Below are 23,639 nucleotides of genomic sequence, written 5' to 3'. Positions count from 1 at the left end.
TTGCCGAAACCCGGGATTGAACCGGGGACCTTTAGATCTTCAGTCTAACGCTCTCCCAACTGAGCTATTTCGGCGGATAAATGTTCTGCGTCAAACGACAGTTTTTACATCAGCCATGTTCAATGGTTTGAGTCTTTAATACGCATTCAGTGTTGAAAAGAGCGTAATGCTTTTAGCAAAGACTTCCTCTAATTTCCTTTAATCTTAAATAGCTGGCTTGAAAACTGTAGTTTGCCGCACGGAATTCATCTGCCGAAATAGCTCAGTTGGGAGAGCGTTAGACTGAAGATCTAAAGGTCCCCGGTTCAATCCCGGGTTTCGGCAATTACTTTTTTATTTTCTTCGCATTAAAAACTGGAATTACATGTTTGAACTTAATATTTCTTAATTTCCATACTTCCCCAAAAAAACAAGACACGAAACTAAATCCGTATATATATAATTTTATATTTATTTTGCCTAGATTTAGACATCATTAGTATTATAGCAAGTCGCCAGTACTTCAAGTAATACAAAGTATATATTGTAGTGCTTCTAGTTTTTTATATACGACCTAGTATTAACTAAGAGTGCATGACTATTTATTTTCCAGGGGGGCAAGCCCCAAAGTTCTATTCATACATATATTAAGTGGAAGTGTAGGGCATCCAGATATAGCAGCTCCATTAAGTATACTCAAGTAGATAGCTTAGCTTAGTTTTTAGCTACGGCTGGCTGTGTGTACTGAAAAGTGGTCGACTTTTGAGCCAAGCCAGCAGGCAGTACGATAAATTATGTAGCAGCAATACAACTACGATTCTTTACGCTATTAAGTTACAACTCAAAATCGTTCGCAAGTTACTCTAAAGCTAGTGCACGGATGGATGGTCCAGTCCAGTCCAGTCTGGAGATCCCGCTCAAAAGTCGGGATCATAGTCGCGGGAATAGCGCGTCCGGCTCGCGTGGTTGTTGTAGCTATACATCTGGTGGGCATCGGCGAAGGCATCCGGATACTGGTGTCCGTACGCCTGCTGGTGCTGCTGAGGCGCCTGGTGGTGGTGGTTGTTGGCGGGATACTCCCTGTGGCTGCTGTGGTTTCCATGATGGAGCTGCGGCCTCTTCAGCGAGTCGCCCTTCTGCGAATAGGTCGGCTGCTGGTCGTAGAAGTAATCCCCACTGGTGTGCGCATGGCGGGTGGAGCGCCAGCTGTCGTAGATGTTGGAACTGTTGCTGCCATGCATGGAGTTGGTGAATCGCTAAAAAAAACCACATCATTAATAGGGACAATAATAATAATGAGAGTCAGCATTATAGCTTAGAATTAAAAATAGGTTATTTTCGACAATTTTTTTGTGACGCAAACTACTAATCTGTATAAAACGTTTATCAACATTATAAACGTTTTAATAAAACAAGGTTTGCTAAGTAAATGTCCTTTCTCTGATTTTGTTTTGCGAAAATTATAGTGAGCAGTAACACATTAAACCTGGGATAATACGTATCACAATTTAAATATTCTTTTTTAACAAAAAAAAATATACTCAACATATAATACCTACTTTAAAAGTTAAAGTTTTTCGATTACAACAATTTCGCTTAAAGACGAAAACGTTTTTATAAACTATAAAAACAAATACAAATTTAATTTGAAATGCATTTTTCTTTCAAGAATGCTGCTCAAAAAAAGATATTCGACTATAAGCGACTTTCCTGATCAAAAAATGATCACTATTTATTGCTATTATCTTTTTATTCCTGCAGTTCAGTTCAAGTACTAATTAATCGCTTGATAAATACCTTCGGCTTAATAGGTTGCTTGGTATCGTTCCAGGGATCGTCTATGTTATAAAAGTCATCCACGCCATAGTTGTCCGCACCACCCATGTGATTGACCTTCAGCTCGTTTAGCATATCATTGGTCAGAGGAATGGGCGTCTTCTTGGCCCTCTTTTGCCGATTGAGCAACTGGTAAAAAATGCGGTTATACACATTTTCAAAATTACAGAAGTTAATAATCCGTCTTACCACAGTGACACCAAAGATGACGACAAACACCAGAGAACCCACTCCAATCACTATAACCACAATCGCCCATTGCGGAATGAGCAGATCTTCCTCAGCAACCTCCACATTGCTGTGAACATTTTTGGCTATGACTGGAGGTAAACATATAAATATTAATATTAGGTTATAGGAAAAACTAACCACCGAACTCACCACTAAAATCTGTGGCCACCGGATCGATGATGTATTTGCCCATCTGATAGCTGGCCGTGACCAGCTGCTCCTCCTGCGGCCCCGAAACACTGTCCGTCTCATTTTCCTGGGCATCCTTGTCGGGCAGAACCGGAGTCGCTGGCTTGGTGAGGGCATCGTGGAACAGCTGACGGATCTCCAGGGTATCCACATCTTCGGTTATGTTGGCCAGCTCCACATAGTAGTCGACCAGAACGCTGCCCTTGCTGAAGCTGTCTATGCGCACCTTCTTGTACCACTTGTTCAGTTGAGGGGCACCGGAGTAAACATCGTTGAGCTGGGCAAAGGAATAAAATAAGGTTAAAAATATATATAAACATCGTTACACAACATTTTTTAGTTGTGATGATAAATAACATTATAATAGCGTATAAACAAAACAAAGAAGCATTGTCACTTTAAAGGAGTACAGTATATATATGTATATATATATATATATACGCCTTGGGTTTATATATATATATTATTTTAACATAATTGTTTAAAATTATATATTATTAAATAACTTAAATGTTTTTAATACACGAACGTTAAGATATTGATAAATTGATCGTTCAAAACAGTTTAAACAAATTTCTGAGAACAGCCTAATAATAGTAACCCATCAAATGAGACGACTACCCACCTGTGCCTCCAGCTCGTGGGCCAAATTCTTCCACTCCAGGGTGTTGTGATCCAGGAGCTCCGGCTTCCAGGCCACGCCATCGATGATCTTGATGGTGGCAGCCAGGTCGCAGTCGGCGGTGCAGTGACCCGGCTTCGTGGGTCGCGGCGTCGTCGTGGTGGTGGTGCTGGTTGATGTCGTCGTGGTACTGGTGGTACTGCTGCTTCCACTGGCGGTCAGAAGGTCCTCGAAGTTGATGGTCTGGGCGTTCAGCTTGTCAATGGACAGCGGGGTGGTGGGTGGAGTTGGCCAGCCGGTGAACTCGGTGGTGGCTCTTGTCGGTGGACCCTTTTTGATCATGACCTGCAGGTTTGAGTTCGAGGATTCAGTGGCTGCTCCCTCGGCCGTGGGATGTGGTGTTGTGAGGCGGTGCGAACCCAATCGTTTGTGGAAGCCCTTTGGGAACACCACCTTCAGGCCGCTTCCTCCTGCACTTTCCGCTTCCGCTGCTTCAGTGGTGCTGGTAGCCACCGCCTTGGGTTTACTCGTTGTAGTCGTAGTGCTGGTTGTACTGGTGGTCGAGGCGGGATGCAACTTTTTGGACTTGTAGCCAGGTGGCAGCAGTGCAGCTGAAATCTCATCGCTGCTTTCGCTCTCAGTTTCATTTAACTTAAACCCCGGTGGCAGCAGATCTTTTAAGCTATCTATTTTAATGGGAGTCACTCCCAAGGGCAACTTAGGCTCTTTGGGTTTCTTCACCTCGGGAGCCTTGTAGCCAGGCGGCAACTGGAACGTACTCAAGTCATCGAAAGGCACGGCAACTGGCAGATTTCTGGGACTCGTCGAGGGACTCGTTGTGGTCGTATTCTCCTTGGGCTTGGGCGTGCTGCTCAATTTGTAATCCTTGGGCAAGAGTGAAGCCAACTTTTCATCGAACTGGATTTCACTGAAGAGGCTCTCCAAGCCGGAGGAAGGTTTCTCAGTGGTCGTGGTGGTCGTCGTTGAGCTTGTCCTTGGTGGCTTATAGCCCTTGGGCAGGAGACCCGCCTGAGCCACATCCTGCACAGTGACCTGACCGCTCTTGAACGATCGACTGATGGTGGAGTTGCGTCCCGGCTTGGACTTTACCAACTCAGCTGGAGTTGGAGGTGGTGCCTCTGTTGTGGAAGTGGTCGTGGTGATCTTGCGGTTCTTATAGCTTGGCCTGGGCTTGAAACCCACTGGCAGCAGGGTGGCCAGCTCATCCATTTCCCCATCATCGAAGTGCTGCACCTTCAACTTGCTGCTGGTGGTTCTGGTTGGAGCAGATGTGGTCCTGGGCTGGTACTTCCTGATGTGGGGCACGAACTTTCCGCTGCCTGTGCCCACAGTGGTACTAGTGGCGGGTGTCGAGGAGTCCATCTGGCTGATTATGGGATACTTGCCGGAGAGCAGGCCACTGGAGAGCTCCGATTGGACGCGGTCCAGCTTGTCGATGATGCTCTCCGTGGAGGCAGCCACTGGGGGTGGCACGGAGGAGGAGGTGGAGGAGGAGCTGGAGCTGACCGGAGCCACCTCCTCGCTGTCCTCCGATGGCTTCACAGCCGGCGTCTGCTGCTGCTTGGAGTGCACCTTGCGCTCCAGCTCGGAGAGCGTCTGCTTGGTCTCCTCCTGCTCGATGGCCGGGAAGGGCAGGAACCTGGCTCCATTGATACTGCGACTGGGCTGGATGGAGGCCACAACCACATAGTTCTCCGTGGCATTGCCACCCTTCTCCTCTTCCAGGGCTACGGGCGTGGTGGTCTCCACTTTCGGGTCCTCCTCTTCCGTTAAGGCGTTGGAACTGGGCGTAACCGGAGCTGGCAGAACTGTGGATCCATTGACCACACTCTTGGTGGTCACCACCGAAATGATTTCCCTATCATCCTCGTGCTCGCCACTGGGTGTAGATGGCTTCGAAGAGTCCTGACTCCGCTCCGCTTCGCTAGTGGAGTCTTCACTGCCCTCTTCATCGTCGTAATCGTAGTCCTCACCTTCGCCTTCATCATCGTATTGCGATTCGGATTGCTCCGACTTGGGCTCGTCCTCTTGTTTGGCTGGTTTTTGCTCCTCCTGCTTGGACTCCTCCTTCTCCTTCTCAATCTCTACCACTTCCTGTTTGGAGGTACTCTCCAAAGGCGGCTCAGTGGTCACTGCCTGTTCTTCCAATTGCAGATCCTCGGTGGATTGGTTCTCCTGTGGAATGGTAGTGGTGATCTCATCCTCTTGCACTGCTTGCTCAGTGGTGACCTCAATCTCTGCCTTGGTAACCTCAATCTCAGCGTGGCTCAACTCAGAGACATCCGTTTGGCTTTCTTCGGTGCTGCTGGTGCTGCTTTCGTGCTCAACTTCGGAAATGGTGGTGAGTTCGGAGGGTTCCACTGCGGGTGAGGATGCTTCATCCTTAGCCACTGTCACTGGGGTAACGCTCTCCTCCTGGAGCGGCAACTTCTCCAGGCTGGTGGACTCCGAATGCTCTTCGGTGGCCCCCTCGTCAGACTCCTCTTCGTACTGCTCATCGCTGCCCTCCGGCTCCTCATCCTCCTGCTCCTCGTCCAGGGCCTCTTCCTCCAGCTCCTCCTCCTGCTCGGCACTTTCGGTGGTGCTGGTGGTGCGAGGTGTGGGTCTGCCGGGTAACTTCAGCCTGGCTGCACTGTAGTCAAAGGGTCGTTTGCTGACTGGCACGCTCACTGGTTCGTTTACCTCGCGACTGATGAAGACTGGACGCCGGGGATTCGGTGACTTCCGGCCAAAACTGGGACGTTCCGAAGGGGTATTCACGGTGGAGGAGCTGGTAGTAGTGGTACTGGTACTGGTGGTCTTGCCCCTGTTGCTGCCAAATCGATTGTACCGCTTGCTGCTCACCTCCGCACTGCCCGTTGTTGTGGTCGTGGTGGATGCAGTGGAGCTGCCAGGCTGATAGCGATTGCGGGGTCTAAAGGCAGTGGCTGCCGGCGTGGCTGGATTCTCCGGAAGAGCCGAGACCGGGGCCTGAGTTCGTGTCCTGGTGGGTGAGAATCCGCCGTTGCCAAATGGTCGACTGCTGGTCAAAGGACGCTTTTCGTTCTGCAAAAATAAATGGGACATCCATAGAAAATGAGCATAGGTTCGGTTTCGGATTTCTTAAAAAAAAAAAAACAAGAAAATAGGTAATAATTAGGCAAATTTGTGTTCTTAAATTTTGTTTATTATAGACCTCTTAAAATGGAATGCACAAAATTTAAGCTACAGCCAATATTAATTTTGTCAACAAAATAAATATGAAGTTATCAAAATATTTGCTTATATTACATTACATTAAACTATGTATCAAATAAAATATACTTCAATTCAAGAATTGTTGGAAATATGTATAATATATAAGATATTAGGTCTTGAATAAAATAGTTAGCTAATGGAAGTCTAGTCTTTGGCACACAAATGGCATTGTTATGATTATGGGTTTGGTTTCGGATTTAGGGCTATTATTATTGCCAAGAAGCTCTGGTTTTGGATTTAGGGCTATGGGGTATGGGCATTATGATTGCCAAGAAGCCACAGCAGCTGCTGCACTCCGTTCACAGCCTCGACGGCTGTCGTCATGGGAAACTGTTACAGTTTCGACATGGAACCGCAATCTCTGCGGTTCGTCTGCCTCTGCCTCTGAGTCTGCTGTCAATTGTCTTGCGTGCGAACTCTTCTCAACTGCCTTGCCATTCATTCAAGTGATTCTCAAATTTGTCTAAAGCGTTTTGTGCAAATTTCCAGAGGCTACAGCTATACAGCTACAACCAAACCACCCCCTCCATCCGTTCATCCATAATTTATGCGCTCGTATTTATTTAATTTTTATGTGAAGGCAACCTCGCAACTGTCAAAGTAAGGAGATTCCCCTCAGCAGGTTGCCAAATGCGCTGCACGTTGAAAAATAAGATCGTTTTGCACCTGATCAGTGTGATTGGGTTTCATCAAGTTTGCAAATAAGTAGGTCACTTTTATGAGTGGAACATACTTAAATTATCATAAAGAATATTGGACATTATATTTCAAAAACTCATATATTAGTGAATCTTAAAAAGTTAATTTTGTACCGTTCTGTAATTCTTAAAACATCAAGTCTTTTGGACAGTAAAGTGTATCTTTTTCAACAGTTCCACAAAAATCTTAATTTTAAATGGGGATTTTAAAACAGGGTTACTTGCATACCGTTTTAAAAATTTATTTCGAAAGTACATTTTCAGATGTATTTCTGTAGAAATGTCAATCTTTTTTCTAAGTGGGTTAGTGTTAGAGCCATGAAGACTATTTAATATTGGCAATGGATGGCAGGTGGAGAATGGCTTGAGAAGATGAATCTGTTAGCCACATAGGCATGATCTCAAAAGTAATGCCAACTAATGAGCTTCGAGCGCCCACTAGCAATTGTTATTATTGGCGATTAATCGTGAGCTGATTTGATATTTAAGCCGGCATCCATCAAGGCAGCACTTTCGCTCGAATGGGCCGACAAATTGCTGCAATTAACTTGAGGAATTTATGTGGGCAAAACGAGAAAACGGAAAAGGAAAAAAAGAGCGAGAAACTCTTCCGCTCTGACAATTCAATTATGAGTCTTGGCTGCAGAGTAAAATAAATATATAAATGTAAATATTATATATGCACAAACACTTGATACTCAAACTGTTTTTAAAAAATCAACAAAAATTGCTAAGGAGGGCTGGTAATACGAACATGATTTATGAACAAAGTTCGTTGGTTGCCAAAAACGTTGGGCAAATAACAATAAAAAATGTGGAGCATGAAGTGCAATCGGGTGAAAGGTAAAATATTTTAGCCACAATTCGATTTGGCCTTTTTCTGCGGTTTTGTGTGGCAAATGTTTAATTTTTTTTTGTTTTTTCATAAAGTAAACACAAAAAGTTAAGTTCGCGTGGTTTGGAACTGGTTCTGAAGTTTGACTACTTGAAGTTGTTAATAAACAAAAAACAAAACAAATAAAAATAAACGCCGCAAAGCATTTACCGTTTGGAAGTCACGTAAGACTCCGGACTCTTAACTCCCCGGAACACCAAAAAAACTGATATTGGCCAAAATCAGAGCAGAGCCAATTGTTTTGTTAACTTGTTATGCAATGCAAAAGCGAAATTGTTGCGCCTGAGTTCGAGTGCTTCTTGTTATGCCAATTGAGATTGGATTTCAGCAGCTTTTACTTTCTGCGATCTGCGATCTGCACTCTCCATCTCGATATGCACAGAAAAAAAAAACGGATACCGAAATCAAAATGGCCCAAATTTCATTTTTAGAGTAGTACATTACCTTAAAATAACAACATATGGACAATTTTCCTAATTAATTTAAGGTTAAGTGTGCCTTTTAACTTTAGTCTATTAAGAGCTAAGAAAATATGGACTATAATAATTGTTTTAGGTAGTACGTCGACTTTAATATTCACCTCATAGATAAGATAGAGTTCTTTGGGATCTAAATGGTTAAAGGCTTATTAACCAATGGTTAGTTAGTTCATTTTAATATTTTCTATTTTTCACTACAGTTTATAATTCTGTTTAGATGTCGAGTTCTTTATTCTATTATTATTATTGTTCTATAGCTGATAAAAATAATATTTTGTTAACTGGCACTTTAAAAAAGTTACTTTTAAATAGATAAGTTTTATAGTAACTTGATATTTCAATCACTTTCATTACCCAGTTTTTATTAAGATGATATAAGTTCTACATTTATTAACAATGAAAGTTGATAATTGACAATTTAGGAAAATATACTTTTAAATAGATAGTGATTATAGTAGCTTGATAATTAAATAAATTTCTCTTTCAGTGTAGATTTCGATTTGCTTACCCCATTCTCACTGAAGTGGGCCAGGAACTGCGTCTGCTGGTGGGGCACATTGATGCGTTGCGTCTGTGGCTGGAATCCACCGCTGCTCAGGCTGTTTCCCTGTCCATTCCGAATCGCCTTGGAGCGTGTGAAGCCGTTGGTCGCCGACGTGCCAGACGTTGCACCAGTTACCGCTCCTGCTCCCGCTGATGCCGCTGGCCCCGCCCCCGCCGGCACTCCAAAGGGGCGTGGCGAGATATCGTAAAAGTCCGTCTGGCGATTCGGTTTCTGTGGCAATCGAAACAAAAAACAATGTGATAGGCTTTTAATGGTGTTATGGCAAAGCAGGTTAATTAGTTTTACTTTTTGTTTTGGGCACTTTTGTCAAATGATATAAATGGTCTGATAAATAATGGATTAGGGCTTTAAGCTGAATGAGCCGATAATTAAAAGTATGTGGGAATATGTCTCATAGTATTTGACGGTTTCCCAATTTGGGTTGTTGAACCTGTTCATTAACCATCATTAAAAGTTGGCACACATTAATCTTCTCTTAAAGAATCCTAGCTTCTGGTTCTTGAACTCTGAATATTTTGAAGCCGAAATTAAGACAACGAATCGGTTAACAATTTATTTATTTATTTTATGTTATGTTACATATACCAAAATTGAATCATCTTCCAAATGGCTTAATGAATCATTGTGAATGAGATATTTTTTAATGGCTCGGCAGGAATTTACCAACTGGTTTGTCACCGCCATATGCAAATCATCTTTCAGGGTTCTTTTTAAGCAAAACCACATTGTGAAAAGATAGATAGCCGAGAAAAAAAGTAAACTTTTAATCAGGTTAACACTTTAATGCCCTCCAACCCTAGATATTTTTAAACCGACAAAATCGGACTTTGATCGGGGCCTTAAATTGATACCCCCAAAAATCGGCTTAAGTGACAGAACTATCATAAGCAGGGTCTTAGGTTGACAAAGTCCATAATCTAGGCCAACTTCAGGTGGGCAGGGGCACTCGAGCACTCAAGCACTTGAGTGTTCAGAAAAGATCAGACACAGACCCTTCTCAGGCGGCTGTAACGTGTTGCAGACAATGCCACGGAGCTCTAGACGGATTGCCAAGGAAATCAGCATCGAAAGCTGCAGCCAAACAATGGAAATCGATTGAAAATATTTGATTGAAGTGTATCAAGGTCGTTTGAAACGATATTCAGCGACTCACTAATTATCCAGTCGCAGGCCGAAATCCAAATTGCCGCCAGTTTCGCCTCCAATCCAAGTGTACTTGTTGTTATCCATTATTATTACTATTGGTATTGTTTGGGCTGGATTGTGTCTGTTGGCTTTTTGAAAGTCTAGTTGGGGCCTCAGCGACTGCATTGGCTCTGAAAAAGATTTGCTCTGTTAAGCAAATTGCATACAAAACGCGAGTTTTGTTGCTAAAAGGTGCATTTCAATGCATTTATTTTTCCGCTTCTTGGCGGAGCTCAGTGTTTACGCATCAGAAAATTCACGTTTCTCGCTGCCACTGATCTTTTTCAATCTGCGGGGGCCCCAGATTTTCTCTCCCCAGAGAAATGCGGCCTTTGGCCGACGGACTTACTCTGATTAACAGTCATTTAATGGGCGGCTCTACTAATGGCAACACCTTCTCATTTGTACACCTGAAAAAATGGTCTACACATCTTAATTTAATGGTTTTTATTATTAAACTAACTAGGGGACTACTGAAAATAGTATCAATATAACATTGTTTTTTTTTTACAGAAACTACCATTTTAATCTTATTGTTTCAAAGTAACAACTGACCATGATCTTTAAAAATATAACATTTTTCTTTATGTCAAAAATTTAAACAATTTAAATAAACATAATCCTTTAATACGCTCTTACTTAAATACGAATATATATATTTTTATTTATTTTGCATCACTCTTACTTAAACACCCAAAAAATTTATATTTTTTAATGGGTTTTAATTTTAAATAATTATTTTTGATAATTTAAATACTTATACTAATTGTGTCAAGGTAATATTTGACAATGGTCATAAATGGTCATCATGTAATAATGTTTTTAATGCAAAAAAGAAAATAATTTTTAATGAACAGAGTTTACGATTCTTGGAGAAGAGTATCTTTCTAACTTTTGATTCTAAAAGTTTTTTCATCGTAATATAAAATAAACCATCGTTAAGTTATACAATTTTTTTTCCCAGTTTATTGTGGTGTTTGTATTTTTGTATGCTCTGATATGCTCTCAGATCTAAATTTCACTGCTCCATTGTCAACAGTTGGACCGAGCTTTGTGTGTTAGTTGGTGAGTGGCGGCGAAGAAAGCGATTGCCAGTCGGTGGGGGAAATTAAAAACAAACGTTTCTGAGGCATTTGTCAATATGGATAGCATAATGAAACTATGAAAGCTTCGCCACGTCTGTGGAAAGCAGTTGTTAAGCTGGGGAAGAGGGTTATTGCACCGCCACTCGTCATTACGACGCACTTTCCCCTTAGACCAACACACTCGACTTGCCCAATCGGCCACCATTCAAACAAATCAAAATTTTCCATTATGTTTTATGATAAGCTGATGGGCGGATAGGTGATGGCCACAGGGATCTGTTCAGTAGTTCTGCTCCTTTGTCCACCCGAAGCTGTCTTCATTCATCATTTAGAATTCTTGCAACGCTACCACATCTGGACTTCAGCCAGGTTAATCGAGTTTTCGTTGGCTCATAATAAAGTCAGTAAGATAAAGTCTGCTTGAAATGTATGTTCGCACAGCACAGGTTTAAATACCCTACTTTGTTAGCACCTTTTATTTAAATTTAAGGCATGGAAATGGTAGTTTGGTCGGCACAGATTTAAATAGCCTGTACTAAAACATATATTTATACTATTTTTTGAAACAATCATATCATATAATAAACTTCATAAAAAAAACATGTTTTATCGATACTAAAAGACCATTTTGGTAGTTTTACTACTTGTAGTACGCTCTCCAAGGGTGTAACGAAATCAACAACAATGCGAGTGGAGCAGATCGAGTCTGTGGATTGCAACTTGGACTGGGATGGTGCAGCAATCCCAACCGGAGACCCCTTGCTGTGTGACAGCACCTTTTCCCCCCCCCAGTCCATATCCAAAACTTTTCAATTAGGGCCAAAGCTGCAAGCTGCAGCCAAAGTGCGTGCTCATCGCATTACAGACTGGCCATAAACAATATGAATTTACACTTTTTTCAATTAAGAAACAACCTCTTCGCGTGGCTTTGAATACTCAACACTTACTCACGCATATATTCGTTGATATGCAGAAGCCGATTCGCTTTGTTTGACTTTGGTCAAGTGAAAGTATGTTACATCCAAACAGACAGTCTGCATTTCCCGCCAATAAACTCACGCATATATTTCATATCTACATATAAATTGATTGTAGCTTCGCTGTTGTTGGTTTATAATTTTTGATAAGTTAGCGTGTATACTTTGTATATTTTAAAAGCAACAAAAACTTTTTGACAGTTGCGTGCCATGAAAAAAGTTATACATTTTAAACTAATAGATTTATATAGAAAGATAAAGGCTGTACTTTGAAGATCACTAAATGTTAAATAATTTATCCTAAATTTGTAAGCGTTTCACAAGTCAATATAAGATTTAAAAGATTTATACATTTTTCATAGGAAAATACTAATAAAAGAGAAAGGCTGAACTTTAAAGATTCCTTAATATTTATACTGAATTATTAAACCTATAAATTTGCCTATTAAATTGTACATTTAAAGGAAAAATATAAATTTAGTAAAATTCAATGATGTGCGATAATTTTTAGAAATTCCAATTTGCAATTCGTAATTTAAGAAAACCAATTAAATATTGAAGTTTTTGGATAGCCAACTAAATGAAATCCTCTTGATTCGAGAAACGAAATCATATTCAGCTCCATGATCCACAACGACCTCTAGACATGGGATTTCATATCCTGCCTTTCGTGTCACGCCACCATATTCCAACCAGCAATGGCAATTTAAATTCCTGCCTGCAATTTCGGCCAGCCAACTAAATCAAATTTCATATGTGGCATGTGGAAATCCGTTGCTTTTTGCATTCGATTTGATTTCGTTTTTTGGCTTTGATTGACTGGCGTGCCCAGAGTCCACAAAAACCGAAAACGAGCCGAAAAAAACCCCACTTAATTGCCTAGAGCGGAGCTGCTTGAACGCCCCCTCGCCGAATAAGGAAATGTAATGGGGAAATAATTGAATCTGAATTTGAATTTGGTGCAAGCGAAAAACTTACCGCAAACTGGGAACTACCGCCGAACGGAGCTCCAAACTGGGAACTGGCCGCCGCGGGCGATTGCTTGGCATTTTCGTTGGCTATGAAGAGGAGCTGCTCCTGGTAGGAGCCCGGAGATGGGGCAAATCCGCCGGAACTAGCCCGGAACCCACTCAGCGACTGCGGCTGCTGGCGCGGAAAGGAGCCGGACGATGGCACAAATCGATTTTGCGATGGGAAATAGTAGCTGGAAGTATCTGAAGGTCGAAGAGTTATTAGTCAAGTTGTGTAAATGTGTCAACAATCAATTAATTTGTTCATTTCAGCGCCTCTGGCATCGTTTAGCCATGAAACGTACAGTCCCAAAACCCGAAAATCATTGCTCTTAATTGCGCCAAAAGTGTAATAAATAAATAAAAAATGCCTCCGGCTCTCACAGCAAATAAAATATTTTATTTTTTTGGGTCACAAATTTGTCAAGGCACGGTGGGCCATTAAATATGAGATATTAACTTAAACTCTTTTGAATTATTGTAAAATATGCATTTAATTTTAAAGTATATTCACATTAAAAGATAACATGATGTTGTGGCTTTGTTTGTACTATGAAACTTAATGAAAATAATGGAATTACATACGAATTTTATTTTAAGACAAAAAACTAGCCCACTGTGCTTGCCAAAAATTAAATGTTTGCCTCTATTTTTGTCACGCATTTGTCGAACAAAAGTGAATGTGAAACAAGTGAATAATGGTATGTTTGTCTTTAGTTAGCAGTGTAGGCAATTTTTGTAAAAATTTAAAGTTTTATAAACGAAAATACCAAAACCAAACATTGTTATATTGATTTGCCCATAAATATCCCATAATAATAGCTTATTATATTTCGAAGATCTCCGAGTAGTTAAGCTAATAACACCCCATTAAATTGTTAAATTTTAAGACTCGTTTGTCCCATTTTTCATGTTTATTTTGCAACATCTTTGGCGGCTTATTTTTGCACAATTCTGCTTTTTACTTCAGATTGTAAATGATTGGAAAACGAAAGTGTAGCAAAACTGCAGGCGGATATTAACATAACTGGGCTTTGGCGAAATATTTCGTGTGGAATTAGACGAGATAAAATGGGGAATATACAAGCGGAGTAGAGTTGTAGTCACCCAACTCGAAGCCAAAGTTGCATGCGTCACAATCTTGACTCTTTGACCCACAATGTCTTGCCTTAAAAAATAGCAAACAAGAAAATGCAGTTGAGCCACGCAAAGTTAATTTTTTTTTCTCTTCTCGTGTGTCGACAGATTTTCGAGTCGCTAATTGAAAATTGAAATATCATATGGCCGCAGTTTTCAAACGAAATTCATTGAAATTTTTATCAGACGAATTTATGCAAGAGCCCCAAGCTGGGGATTTTTGGAGTGGGGACTACGCCTACATCGACATCGACTCGAGTTGAATTTATCTGGCTTCACACCTTAGTTTTACCTGAAACGTTTTTAACTGCAAGTAATTGCCGTTTATTATCGCATCTAAGAACGCGACGAGGCGTCGCATGTCTCGCACATTTGCCGCCAGTTGTCGAAATGGCTGACTGGAGATTAGTTTAGGGTTTGATTAATGGCCCAGGGATCTGTCAGAAGAAATATACCCGAAAATTTGTATGCCAAGGCAGCAGTTGCAGCAGCCCATTGACTGTTGATTTAAGGCTGCTGAGACACGCCCACTTCCGTTGTTGGCACTGAGCAAATAGTGTTAGGTGAATTACTTCCACAAGCTGGAGTCAAAATTGATTGCGAATAAGGTTGAAATTAATTATCTAACAATCAGATTTCAAATGGTTTCAAAACCAGTTTTTTTTTACTTGTTGGTATTGTTCATATCGAAATTAGTACATAAATAAGAAATTTGTTAATTTACCAGATTTATGAATGAATAAACATTAATTGTTAGAAAAACTAACATATTTTCATAATTAGAATTTGTAAAATAAGTCTTTATAATATAAAGATATTGAAAAAAGATAGATAAATATAGAATAGAATAAACTCTACATTGATTTTACATTTTCTTTACTTCTGTACAACACTGCTTGCTACCCTGCTTTAATAACTGCTTGCGTGGCGAGCCGGTTTAATTTTAGTTCTTATCATATGGGATGAGTTGATGGTGCTGCGGTCTAAGTTTCTCTGTTATTCTTGCTAGAATTTTCGGGTTGGGAGTTCGAATCCCACAACCGCCATTACGCACAAAATACAATTTATATTGCATTTTTCCTTCTGCGCTTGGGCAAGGGTGGTTACCATTTCAAGCGTAACTTACTCTAATCCGCAAAAGGTAGATCAAATCGTTCATCCTCCATTGCCGTTGACACTGCACTAGTGTTCCATATATCTAAGTGGGCATTGCAGTTCGAATGTGGGTGAATACACTTTGTTATTCTTTTCATTTATTTTTTGTGCCTTTTCTTGAGGGAGCATGTCATTAGCATGCCGTGTGCACTTGACCCAAAATCGAAAAAACCATCAAAATAAATTCAAATACGCCGATTCCATGTCGTGACACATTTGCCTATTTCTGGACAGAATTTTACGAGGCGAAGTCGGCAACCTTCGGGCTCTTGTCGCATAAATAAGCCTATCGATCGCAATTGGAATTTATTGTAATTGTGGTTTGGGGATATAGTGTCGGAGCAGAATTCATGATAATCAAGAAATCACGTACCAGTCTGAATAGTGAAGAAATTCGAACTCACTATTATGTTTATGTTTTCAAAAGTCGAAAGAGATCCGGAAACTTTTTTTACAGAACTAGGGTAAATATATTTTTTCAAACGTTTACTGCATTTTCCGTGTTTTAATTATAGACAGACTATCAAATTTTGGCAGGCCCCTTATTTGGCTTGATCTTTCTTTGGCTAAAAGGCACAAACTTGGGCAAGGTCTTTAAACGATTCTTCATTCTTTTCTTAGCACTGGGCAACGGGGTGGGTTTTCGAGTTACCATCCTGGGTCGTACACTTTTCCAAGAGGGTTCCACGATTATGACTCTTCGCATAGGTTTTATTTTATCGTTACCCTCGAGCACAGTCTGCATTGTTTTGTCCTTTGTTTTTTTCTTCACTGCAAGTGCTCTGAATTTCCGCTCCTCCGTCATCTTAACCCTCGTCATTATTAGGTAATGCAGTTTTATTGCTGGTTCCAAATTGTGCCACGCCTTAAGGGCCTTTTTTCGGAGTTTCTTGTCAGGTTTACGCCCTTCCCATATGCCAAAGTCCCTATAGAATAGCTTAAAGGGATAAAAGCTCTCTCGTTCGTTTTTTATAGACCCTAATGCTGAATTAGAATCTTTGCACTCGCTAATTTGGCTGCTTGTCGAGCTGTCCGAATTGTCTTCCAATTCCATTTTGCTACTTGCTGCCATGATGGCTTACTGGAAATTTATAAACAATAATTCGAACTCGTTTTTCTTTCTTTTGGCCTTTGTTCAAAGGTCTCCATGTGCACAATCCAATTGAAAGTTAGGGCAGAGGCGACCACTACAATGGCTTTCAAATTCGTTTCAACTTAGCCGCCGTGTCCGCTGGTTCTAACTCAGCCAAGGTGGCTCTCAAACTGTCGTCTGCATTTGGCATTTGGCGAAACTAAATAAAAAAGCAAAAATAAGCTGAAAAACAGCAAAATGGTCGAAACAATGGGGCCGCAAACGATCGAGGGGCGTTGTGTGGGCCAAGCGGTTCAATGCAATACCATTTTCAGCCGGCGATTGGTGATCCGTAATCGGAACCCAGTATCCAATACCCAGACTGGTCACGTCAAGTGCTATTCCCCCCGGCACAGTGCTTTATGGTGGTGTTCTGGCTGATATAGCTATTAAAATTGATATTTTTAAACATTTATTTGCTTCTTATGGCACAAAGTTATAAAAATCTAAAGTATTCTACCGGATTAAAATTTTATTAAATATTTCTATGTAAAATCAACATTGACATTTATTTAAATCACCATAAATCTTTTTGATTTAAATGGGCTTTAAATCTATATCTTATGAAATACGAGAAATCTATTTTAAAAAGTCCTTGACATTTTTATTGCTTTACTTTATTAATCGTTGCACTAAAAAACTTTACTATTATTAACAATATGGTATAAATTCAATATTGTTGTTATATATTATGTAAGGGACTAGGCAAACAAAATAAAACTTTAAAGTTCTTTAAAAAATTAATCTGTTAGTTTTCATCAAATTGGTTTACTTCCCTTTGCAGTTGACAATTTTAAGGCGGTAAATATAATGATACTCAGATAAGGTATTTAAGGTATAGCCTTTTGATAAATTTATATAATTTATAATTTACTAATTTACAGGAGGGGATAACCATTTAAAGCAAAAAAACAATAAAAGATATTTAAACCAAAATGGTTAACTTTTTTGATTTAAGTCCACTACCACTGTGGTTAATTGAACTCGTCTTTTTGACATTTACAGTTTCGCAGCAAAGAATTTGAAATTTGCACGGCATTACAGCTGCTGGCTTCGCTGATCTCAAAACCCGCACATTTTTCCGTGAGCGGGCTTTATCTATAGCCATTGCTATTGGGGGCTTGAGAGCAACCGGCTAATTACGCGAGTGACAATAGCCTGGGCATTTTCAGATGCATTATATCGCACTGGGCTGGGCTGGTGCAACAAATTGCGAAAATAAAAGCATGAAATCTTGCAGCGTCTTCTTCATTTGTATTTTTTAGTTTTTTTTCGGGTTTTTTTATTCGCCCCGTTTTTTGTTTGTGCGAAATGTCAAGCCATGGCGCAAATACTTCACCAGAAGTGCAACAAAAGCGAAGCAAACAACGTGAAACAGCAACAAATGACAGCAGAAACAAGTTGAACTTTACGTTTTTCTTAACTTTAATCAAGTTTCCTTGGCCGGCCGCTCTCTGCGATGCATTCGCTATTGTTGTTTTTTATTGTTAAGGCTTCTTCGTTTTTCTCTTATTGTTTGTTGTTGTTTTATTGAAGGTCGTCTTCGTTGCCTGAAGTTTTGACTGAAGCCCAACGTTTTGAAAGTTTCAGTAAGTGTTGAACAGAAAAAATGGCAATACCCCATTATGATAGGAGTTCTAAAAATTACTCAATAAAATCCCACATTTTTATCATACCTCATCATCAGGGCCAATCAAAGTCAGAGACTCCCACACCCATTTGCCAGATAGTTAAAACTATATTATATTTATTCCCCTTAGGCCTAAGTAACCCCATAAATTCTCAGTTGCTTGGCCAAGCAGAACTCATTTCCTAGATCTGACATCATACATAATAGGTATCCGCGCCCAGTTCAGTAAACCCGATATTATTACTTCTATTATGCTTCTTTTTGTTTGACAAAATTTCATTTAATTTACTGACTTTTAATGGACTTCGGCGTACTGATCAAAACCAACTCGAAAGATAACATAGAAATAATCATAAAAAAGCCAAACAAAATTGAAAATGGAAACTGGAAACGAGAACAATAAGCTTCCGACTTCGTTGGCGATAATATCAAAGACAAATAAACCTGAGAAATCTTTCAAGAAGTGGACACAGTGTTCTTTCGGCGGCGATTCGCTAATTAGAAAATAATGCCCACAGCACCAAGGTCAATTTGCAAGATGAAAGTGAGTCAGTCGAGAGATTATTAGCACTAATGGGTTAAGTCAAAAATCGACAGGTTTGTCGCTTAAGTCTTTTGTCCTTTTTCCTGAGATCATAGAATTTGCAAGTTTGTCGCCTAAGTCTTCCTTTTACTTTGAATAAGCAAGTTTGTCGCCTTAGTCTTTACTTTACTTACTTAAGATCAATAATAGCTATTCCTGAAGTCATAGAATTTGCAAGTTTGTCGCCTAAGTCTTTCCTTTACATTCTTAAGATCATTGAATTTGCAAGTAAATGCAGAAAATACGCTCTTTCGCGGCTTACATCATTTAAGGCGTTTGCGTTTGCCCAACTCGCACACATTCCGATTTAGTTTTTAATTATATTTACTAATACTCCACTCGCAGTTGGTTAATTACATATGCAAACTTGTTACACAAAGTAAACCGAATGTGAGCAGTGAACAGTGAGCAGCGCAACCGAAAGCAAAACAACTGCGAAAACCAAAACAAAGAAAACTGTTGCAAGGCGAGTAGTCGGCCAACAGCTCTCCAGCTGGCTGGCTTTTATTGTTAGCCAAACATTCAAGATTGGAGCACTAGGTGGCACCCACTGGACTGGTCAAAATATGTGGCAAGCCAGCAGCAAGTAGCAAATGGCTAGAATGCAAAACTTCAAATAGTTTGTCAGCAAATAAACAAATTTCACATCTACTCGTCGTCGGCAAAATAGGATAATATTTGTTGAGGTCGCCGTCGATGTTTGCGCTTCGATAAGTGGCTAACAAACAAAACTAAGTCAGTAAATAACAACTGTTTTTGATAATTTATGAGGGAGTTAAAGTGATCTATATTGTTGAAATAATAAGAGATATTGAAAAATATGACAGTTTTTTTTAGTGGTTAAAAGATTCAAATATAATATTTTGGCTACTTTTGTAAAAAAGTATTTATACTTTAGTATTTATTTTAATCAATATCATAACTGGCTTAATTATAAAAAAAATGTTATTAATAGAATAAGTTATTATAAACTTTTTTTTCAAAAGTAGTAATTTATGTGCTTTTTGTAGTTGTAGTATAGTACAACTCTTTATGTCTTACAAAATCTACAAAAACAATTAGATTATAACACTACTTTACTAATTGCGTTGATAACTACTGTTAGATAACATGGGTTTACATTTGTTTTAAAATACCTAAATACCTAAATGGTTTATGCTTAAAGGCAATTCTATTTTTAAAAATTACAACAATTCGCAAAAGTAAAACTTTAAAAATTATATATTATTATATTAAGACAAATTGATTTTTATGAATACAATTTCTCTGCGTACTAATCTAAGCCCATGCATAAAAACTAAAAAAAAACAATTGAATTCCCACATCGCAAGCAGCGATCGTTAATCATTGCGACTAACATGACAGAACCCTTTAATTTAACACCATCTAATGCAGCCGCGAGTGGAGGAAGTAAGTCCGAGACATGTCACCGGGGAATGTGGCTCTGTGGACAAAGAAAGAAATCAGGGGACAGCTCCACACCCTAGAAGTTGCAGTCATATGTCGAATTGTCGGCTTGTAATTGTAAACTCAATCCATTCCATTCCATTCCACACCCCCGCCGAAGTACACAGACAGGCAAATTAAATACAATTAAGGCAGAAATAATTGCCAAGCCATAAACAGGTTCTGGCCGGGATTAGAATGTGGCTCTGTGGCTCCGATCTGTTCTGTTCTTTGTGCGGGTGTTGGCCAAGTTTCCAAGCAATTTCAAGTCGAGGGACAGGAGCATTCTAATGGCAATGTCCTTGGCTGGGGGTTGTACTATATTTATATGCATAAATGATTGATTGGATTTTTAGCTTTTCGTTGGCCAACAGCAGGCGGATATTGTTTATGTGGAGTCGGAAATTGGGCTCTCACAAAACATACATAAATCAATTATGAAAACCAGAAAACGAACAAACAACAGACCATTTAAACTGGTTTGAAATATGTACATTTCACAGTTTGCTTTGTTTTTCCCTATCTTTTTTTCTAGCAGCCAGTCGGCTGGCTATTTGCATAAACAGTGCAACTTGTAGAGCAATTATACGCAGATTTTGGTCAATGGGCGAACAGGTTGCCTTCTGCTGGTGAATGCAAAACTATGGCACTAAACTGGGTAACTGTAACGCAGACTCAAGAGATCTTAAAAAAACGTTAGCAGGTGCCCGTATCTGGCATCATGTTCGAGTTATATAAATTAAGAGTCGGTGTCACATTCCCACCCCTTCCGCCTGGGAACCGTGGGCTTCGACTCGTCATCAAAATACCCGAAATTGAAAGCATTTTTCAGTGGAAACCGCATAAATTTGTAAACCATTTAAGTTAAAACATCCGATGCGCCAAAGGCAGACAAAAAAAAACACAGCAGCCACTACTGGGCGTGGCTGACCAAAAATAAAAAAACACAAAACCTTTACGTAATGCTCTCTGAGGTCAGTGTTTTGGGCGGCGAATTGAATGAATTTGGTGAACGAAAGGCCGGGCCCCAAAACGAAAGTGAAATTTCCATCGCCCGTTGCCCATCGATCGGAGTCAATTTTTCATTGGCTCCGCTTGATTTTGGGCTCGTGATTTTGTAAATTAAATAATCATCGTCAATTTACATTTTTTCTTTTGTTTCAGGCCTAAAGGGTAGGTCGCATATTTAATAAATTGATTAAACCGACGTCTGTGCGGACAAGAAAAATTATTGCATTTTGGAATGGGAAACTAATGGGAGTCTTTTGATTGGAGGAAAGAGTCAAAAGAAATATTTTGTGGGAAAGTGAAAATGTTTTACTTTGTAACTATCGCCATTATACATTTTATTTAGTTTAAAATTTCATGGGGATAAAATAAGTTAGTTATGTTCATTAATTTCTCTTTTTTATGAAGACCATTTAATTTAAAGTGTAAAGCAACCTTATGCTGAGACATAAGCAAAAGCATATAAATTATGATACTCCATCAAAAACCATGTTTTACCACAACGCAATGGTAACTTGAAACCCGCAATGATTTTCGCATAGAGAAGGACAAAGGAAATAAATGGCCGAGTTCGTGGCCCAACTAAAATGGCAAACGAACATGAAAAACTTCTTAGATGGAAAATTCTTTAGCCGGTTTTCGTGTTGCCTTACCACTCCCGAATTGGCCAAAACAGAAAACTGGTTCAATTCCAGCTCTAAGTCTGGCCACAAGCGAGTGCGGGTGGCACCCTCACCTCCCCACTTTGCCTCCCCCTTTGCGCCCACTCAAAAAAACACGACTTGGCCAAAAGGCAAAGACTTCAATTCCAGCTTTAATCCAGAGTTGGGCCCTTCGTTTGGTTTGTTTTCGGTTTTTGGTTTTAGTTTCGCTTTTTTTTTATTTGGGAGCTCGTGCTGGGTTCAAAGTTGGAGTGTGGAGTCCAAATTTTTGGGTGAAAGGCCGAAGCTGCTTTGCATTTTGCTGCCTGCCTGGGTCTCGTCGTCGATATTCTATCAATTATTTGATGTTTGATTTGTGCTTCACACTCGAATGTTGATTTTTCGTCTGCTCCTCTGCTTTCCCACTGAATTTTGGCTTCGTCAGCTTTGTTGCTCGTGCCAGGTTATTTGAGCTTTTTTTCGAGGTGCGACTGCACTTTGTTTACGTTCATTTTTTCCATGTTGTTTCTGTAGTTAACATTTATTTTTTTGTCTGCTTCTCATTCAAGCTGCTCTTTTGGTTTTATGTAATTTACAAAGCGTGCTCTAATAAAAGCGGCGGCAAGAAAAATTATATTGCAAATATTAAAACTAAATTACGAGCGCGCAAATGCAAACGAGTTTTTTTTTTGCGATTGCACATAGCCGTGCTGGAATCAAAAAAAAACACAGATTGTGCTGGGTGCCAAAGTGGTCCGACTTCCTTGGCTTATTTGGTTTTTTGAACTGGGCTTGGCTCTCTGTCTTTGCCATAAAACTCATTTAATAAGAGCACAAATCAAATAGAATAGCGAATACAAAGTAGAACTGTAACTGAAACCTGATGAAATCGATATGCTATAAAAATAAAAATATATAAAAAAAATAATAATTTGAAACAAGCAGGATAAGAATCAAATTAAAAGGGATTGAAAATTAAGAAGGCTAAAAATATCTCTATTTAATAACAATAATAATATGTATACCAACTTATGTTTTAAAATGTATTTCCTTTCTAGATATTATCTTTATCCCCGTTCCATTAGCTTAGACCGAAAAATGTTAAATTTGTATAACCTAAGACCACAAATCACTCCTTTATCCAGTTTACTGCAGAAGCCTTTAATCTTTCTTGTATCTCCTTTTGTGTTTGAGGAATTCTACAAAGACTTCGACCGACTCGACTACAAATCTCCCGCATTAGTTTGAGCTCTGCTCCACTTTCAGAATGGCGAACAAATTAAGGCACTCGCATTATCATTCCAGCAACGAAGCCAAAATTCCTTGCCATTGTCAGCACTCAATCTCGATCTCCAATCTCCCGTAGATTCCAAACAAACAAACAAACCACTCGAGGTGGAGAACATATCCCAAATACCAAAACCCAGGCACGTAGCTAAAGATCTCCAAAATAGAATGCCGCCGAAAAAAAAGTGGTTCTATATCAATGGAGCTTTGAAAACTATAGCACGTACATATATGTAGTTGAACCAAAAAGTTAAGGTGTGAAAAACTTTTGACCGCCTTGTTTCGCCCTCTCCACCTCATGAATTTTTCCTCATTTTTTTTTCTATACAGATCAGCGGGCTGCCTTTCTAAGTTGGTTGTGTTGCCGTTTTTTTTTTTTTTTGTAAGATCTCTTCAAGTGTTGATTGAATGTCTGGAGACCAAACCAAACCGTAGTAACCGGAGGATCGTGTGTCTGGGCCTTCGGTTTTTGTGGGTTTCTGGTTTTGGGGCTTTGGTTTTTCCTTTGCACACGATGTCGTGCTGCCATTGTTCGCATTAGTGTTGCATATTAAGTAATAGAACTGTTTTTCCTCGCTCCCTATCTGAATCTCGAGGTCTGCTCCATCTGA

The 23,639-nt window shown here is 39.8% G+C and overlaps 2 protein-coding genes and 2 non-coding genes across 10 annotated transcripts in view; 1 reads left to right on the top strand and 3 right to left on the bottom strand.

The window, feature by feature from the left end:
• Position 1: 1 nt before the first annotated feature.
• Positions 2 to 74, bottom strand: Trnaf-gaa (transfer RNA phenylalanine (anticodon GAA)). Its single transcript has one exon. It is a non-coding gene; the product is annotated as a tRNA-Phe (tRNA).
• A 177-nt stretch (positions 75 to 251) lies between these two features.
• Positions 252 to 324, top strand: Trnaf-gaa (transfer RNA phenylalanine (anticodon GAA)). The gene has a single exon. It is a non-coding gene; the product is annotated as a tRNA-Phe (tRNA).
• A 109-nt stretch (positions 325 to 433) lies between these two features.
• The window catches only part of LOC128254457 (mucin-5AC), a 40,181-nt gene continuing 16,975 nt past the window's right edge, over positions 434 to 23,639 (bottom strand). For 5 of the 6 annotated variants that reach the window (XM_052983583.1, XM_052983582.1, XM_052983586.1 and 2 more), the window contains exons 3-9: positions 12,978 to 13,213; positions 8,696 to 8,962; positions 2,861 to 5,923; positions 2,197 to 2,512; positions 2,005 to 2,135; positions 1,777 to 1,944; positions 434 to 1,235 (exon numbers count right to left, since the gene is read on the bottom strand). In XM_052983583.1, coding sequence (XP_052839543.1) covers positions 897 to 1,235; positions 1,777 to 1,944; positions 2,005 to 2,135; positions 2,197 to 2,512; positions 2,861 to 5,923; positions 8,696 to 8,962; positions 12,978 to 13,213 — 4,520 coding nt within the window. In that variant the 3' untranslated portion in view covers positions 434 to 896. Of the gene's footprint in view, positions 1,236 to 1,776; positions 1,945 to 2,004; positions 2,136 to 2,192; positions 2,513 to 2,860; positions 5,924 to 8,695; positions 8,963 to 12,977; positions 13,214 to 23,639 lie in introns of those variants that run through there. The other variant, XR_008267549.1, reaches the window with a different exon arrangement.
• LOC128254460 (uncharacterized) lies at positions 13,087 to 16,825 on the bottom strand. 2 transcript variants are annotated; one of them, XM_052983589.1, is made up of 3 exons: positions 15,675 to 16,825; positions 15,273 to 15,587; positions 13,087 to 13,213 (listed from the first exon to the last, which is right to left on the bottom strand). In XM_052983589.1, the coding sequence occupies exon 1, from the start codon at positions 16,371 to 16,373 to the stop codon at positions 15,825 to 15,827; it is 549 nt and encodes a 182-aa protein (XP_052839549.1). In that variant the 5' UTR covers positions 16,374 to 16,825; the 3' UTR covers positions 13,087 to 13,213; positions 15,273 to 15,587; positions 15,675 to 15,824. The 2 variants fall into 2 exon arrangements, with proteins under 2 accessions (XP_052839549.1, XP_052839548.1); XM_052983588.1 differs by having other exon boundaries at positions 15,273 to 16,825.

The sequence above is a fragment of the Drosophila gunungcola genome (genome assembly GCF_025200985.1).
Source record: "Drosophila gunungcola strain Sukarami chromosome 2R unlocalized genomic scaffold, Dgunungcola_SK_2 000004F, whole genome shotgun sequence".
NCBI lineage: Eukaryota > Metazoa > Arthropoda > Insecta > Diptera > Drosophilidae > Drosophila > Drosophila gunungcola.
This window is presented reverse-complemented; position numbering and strand designations above follow the sequence as displayed.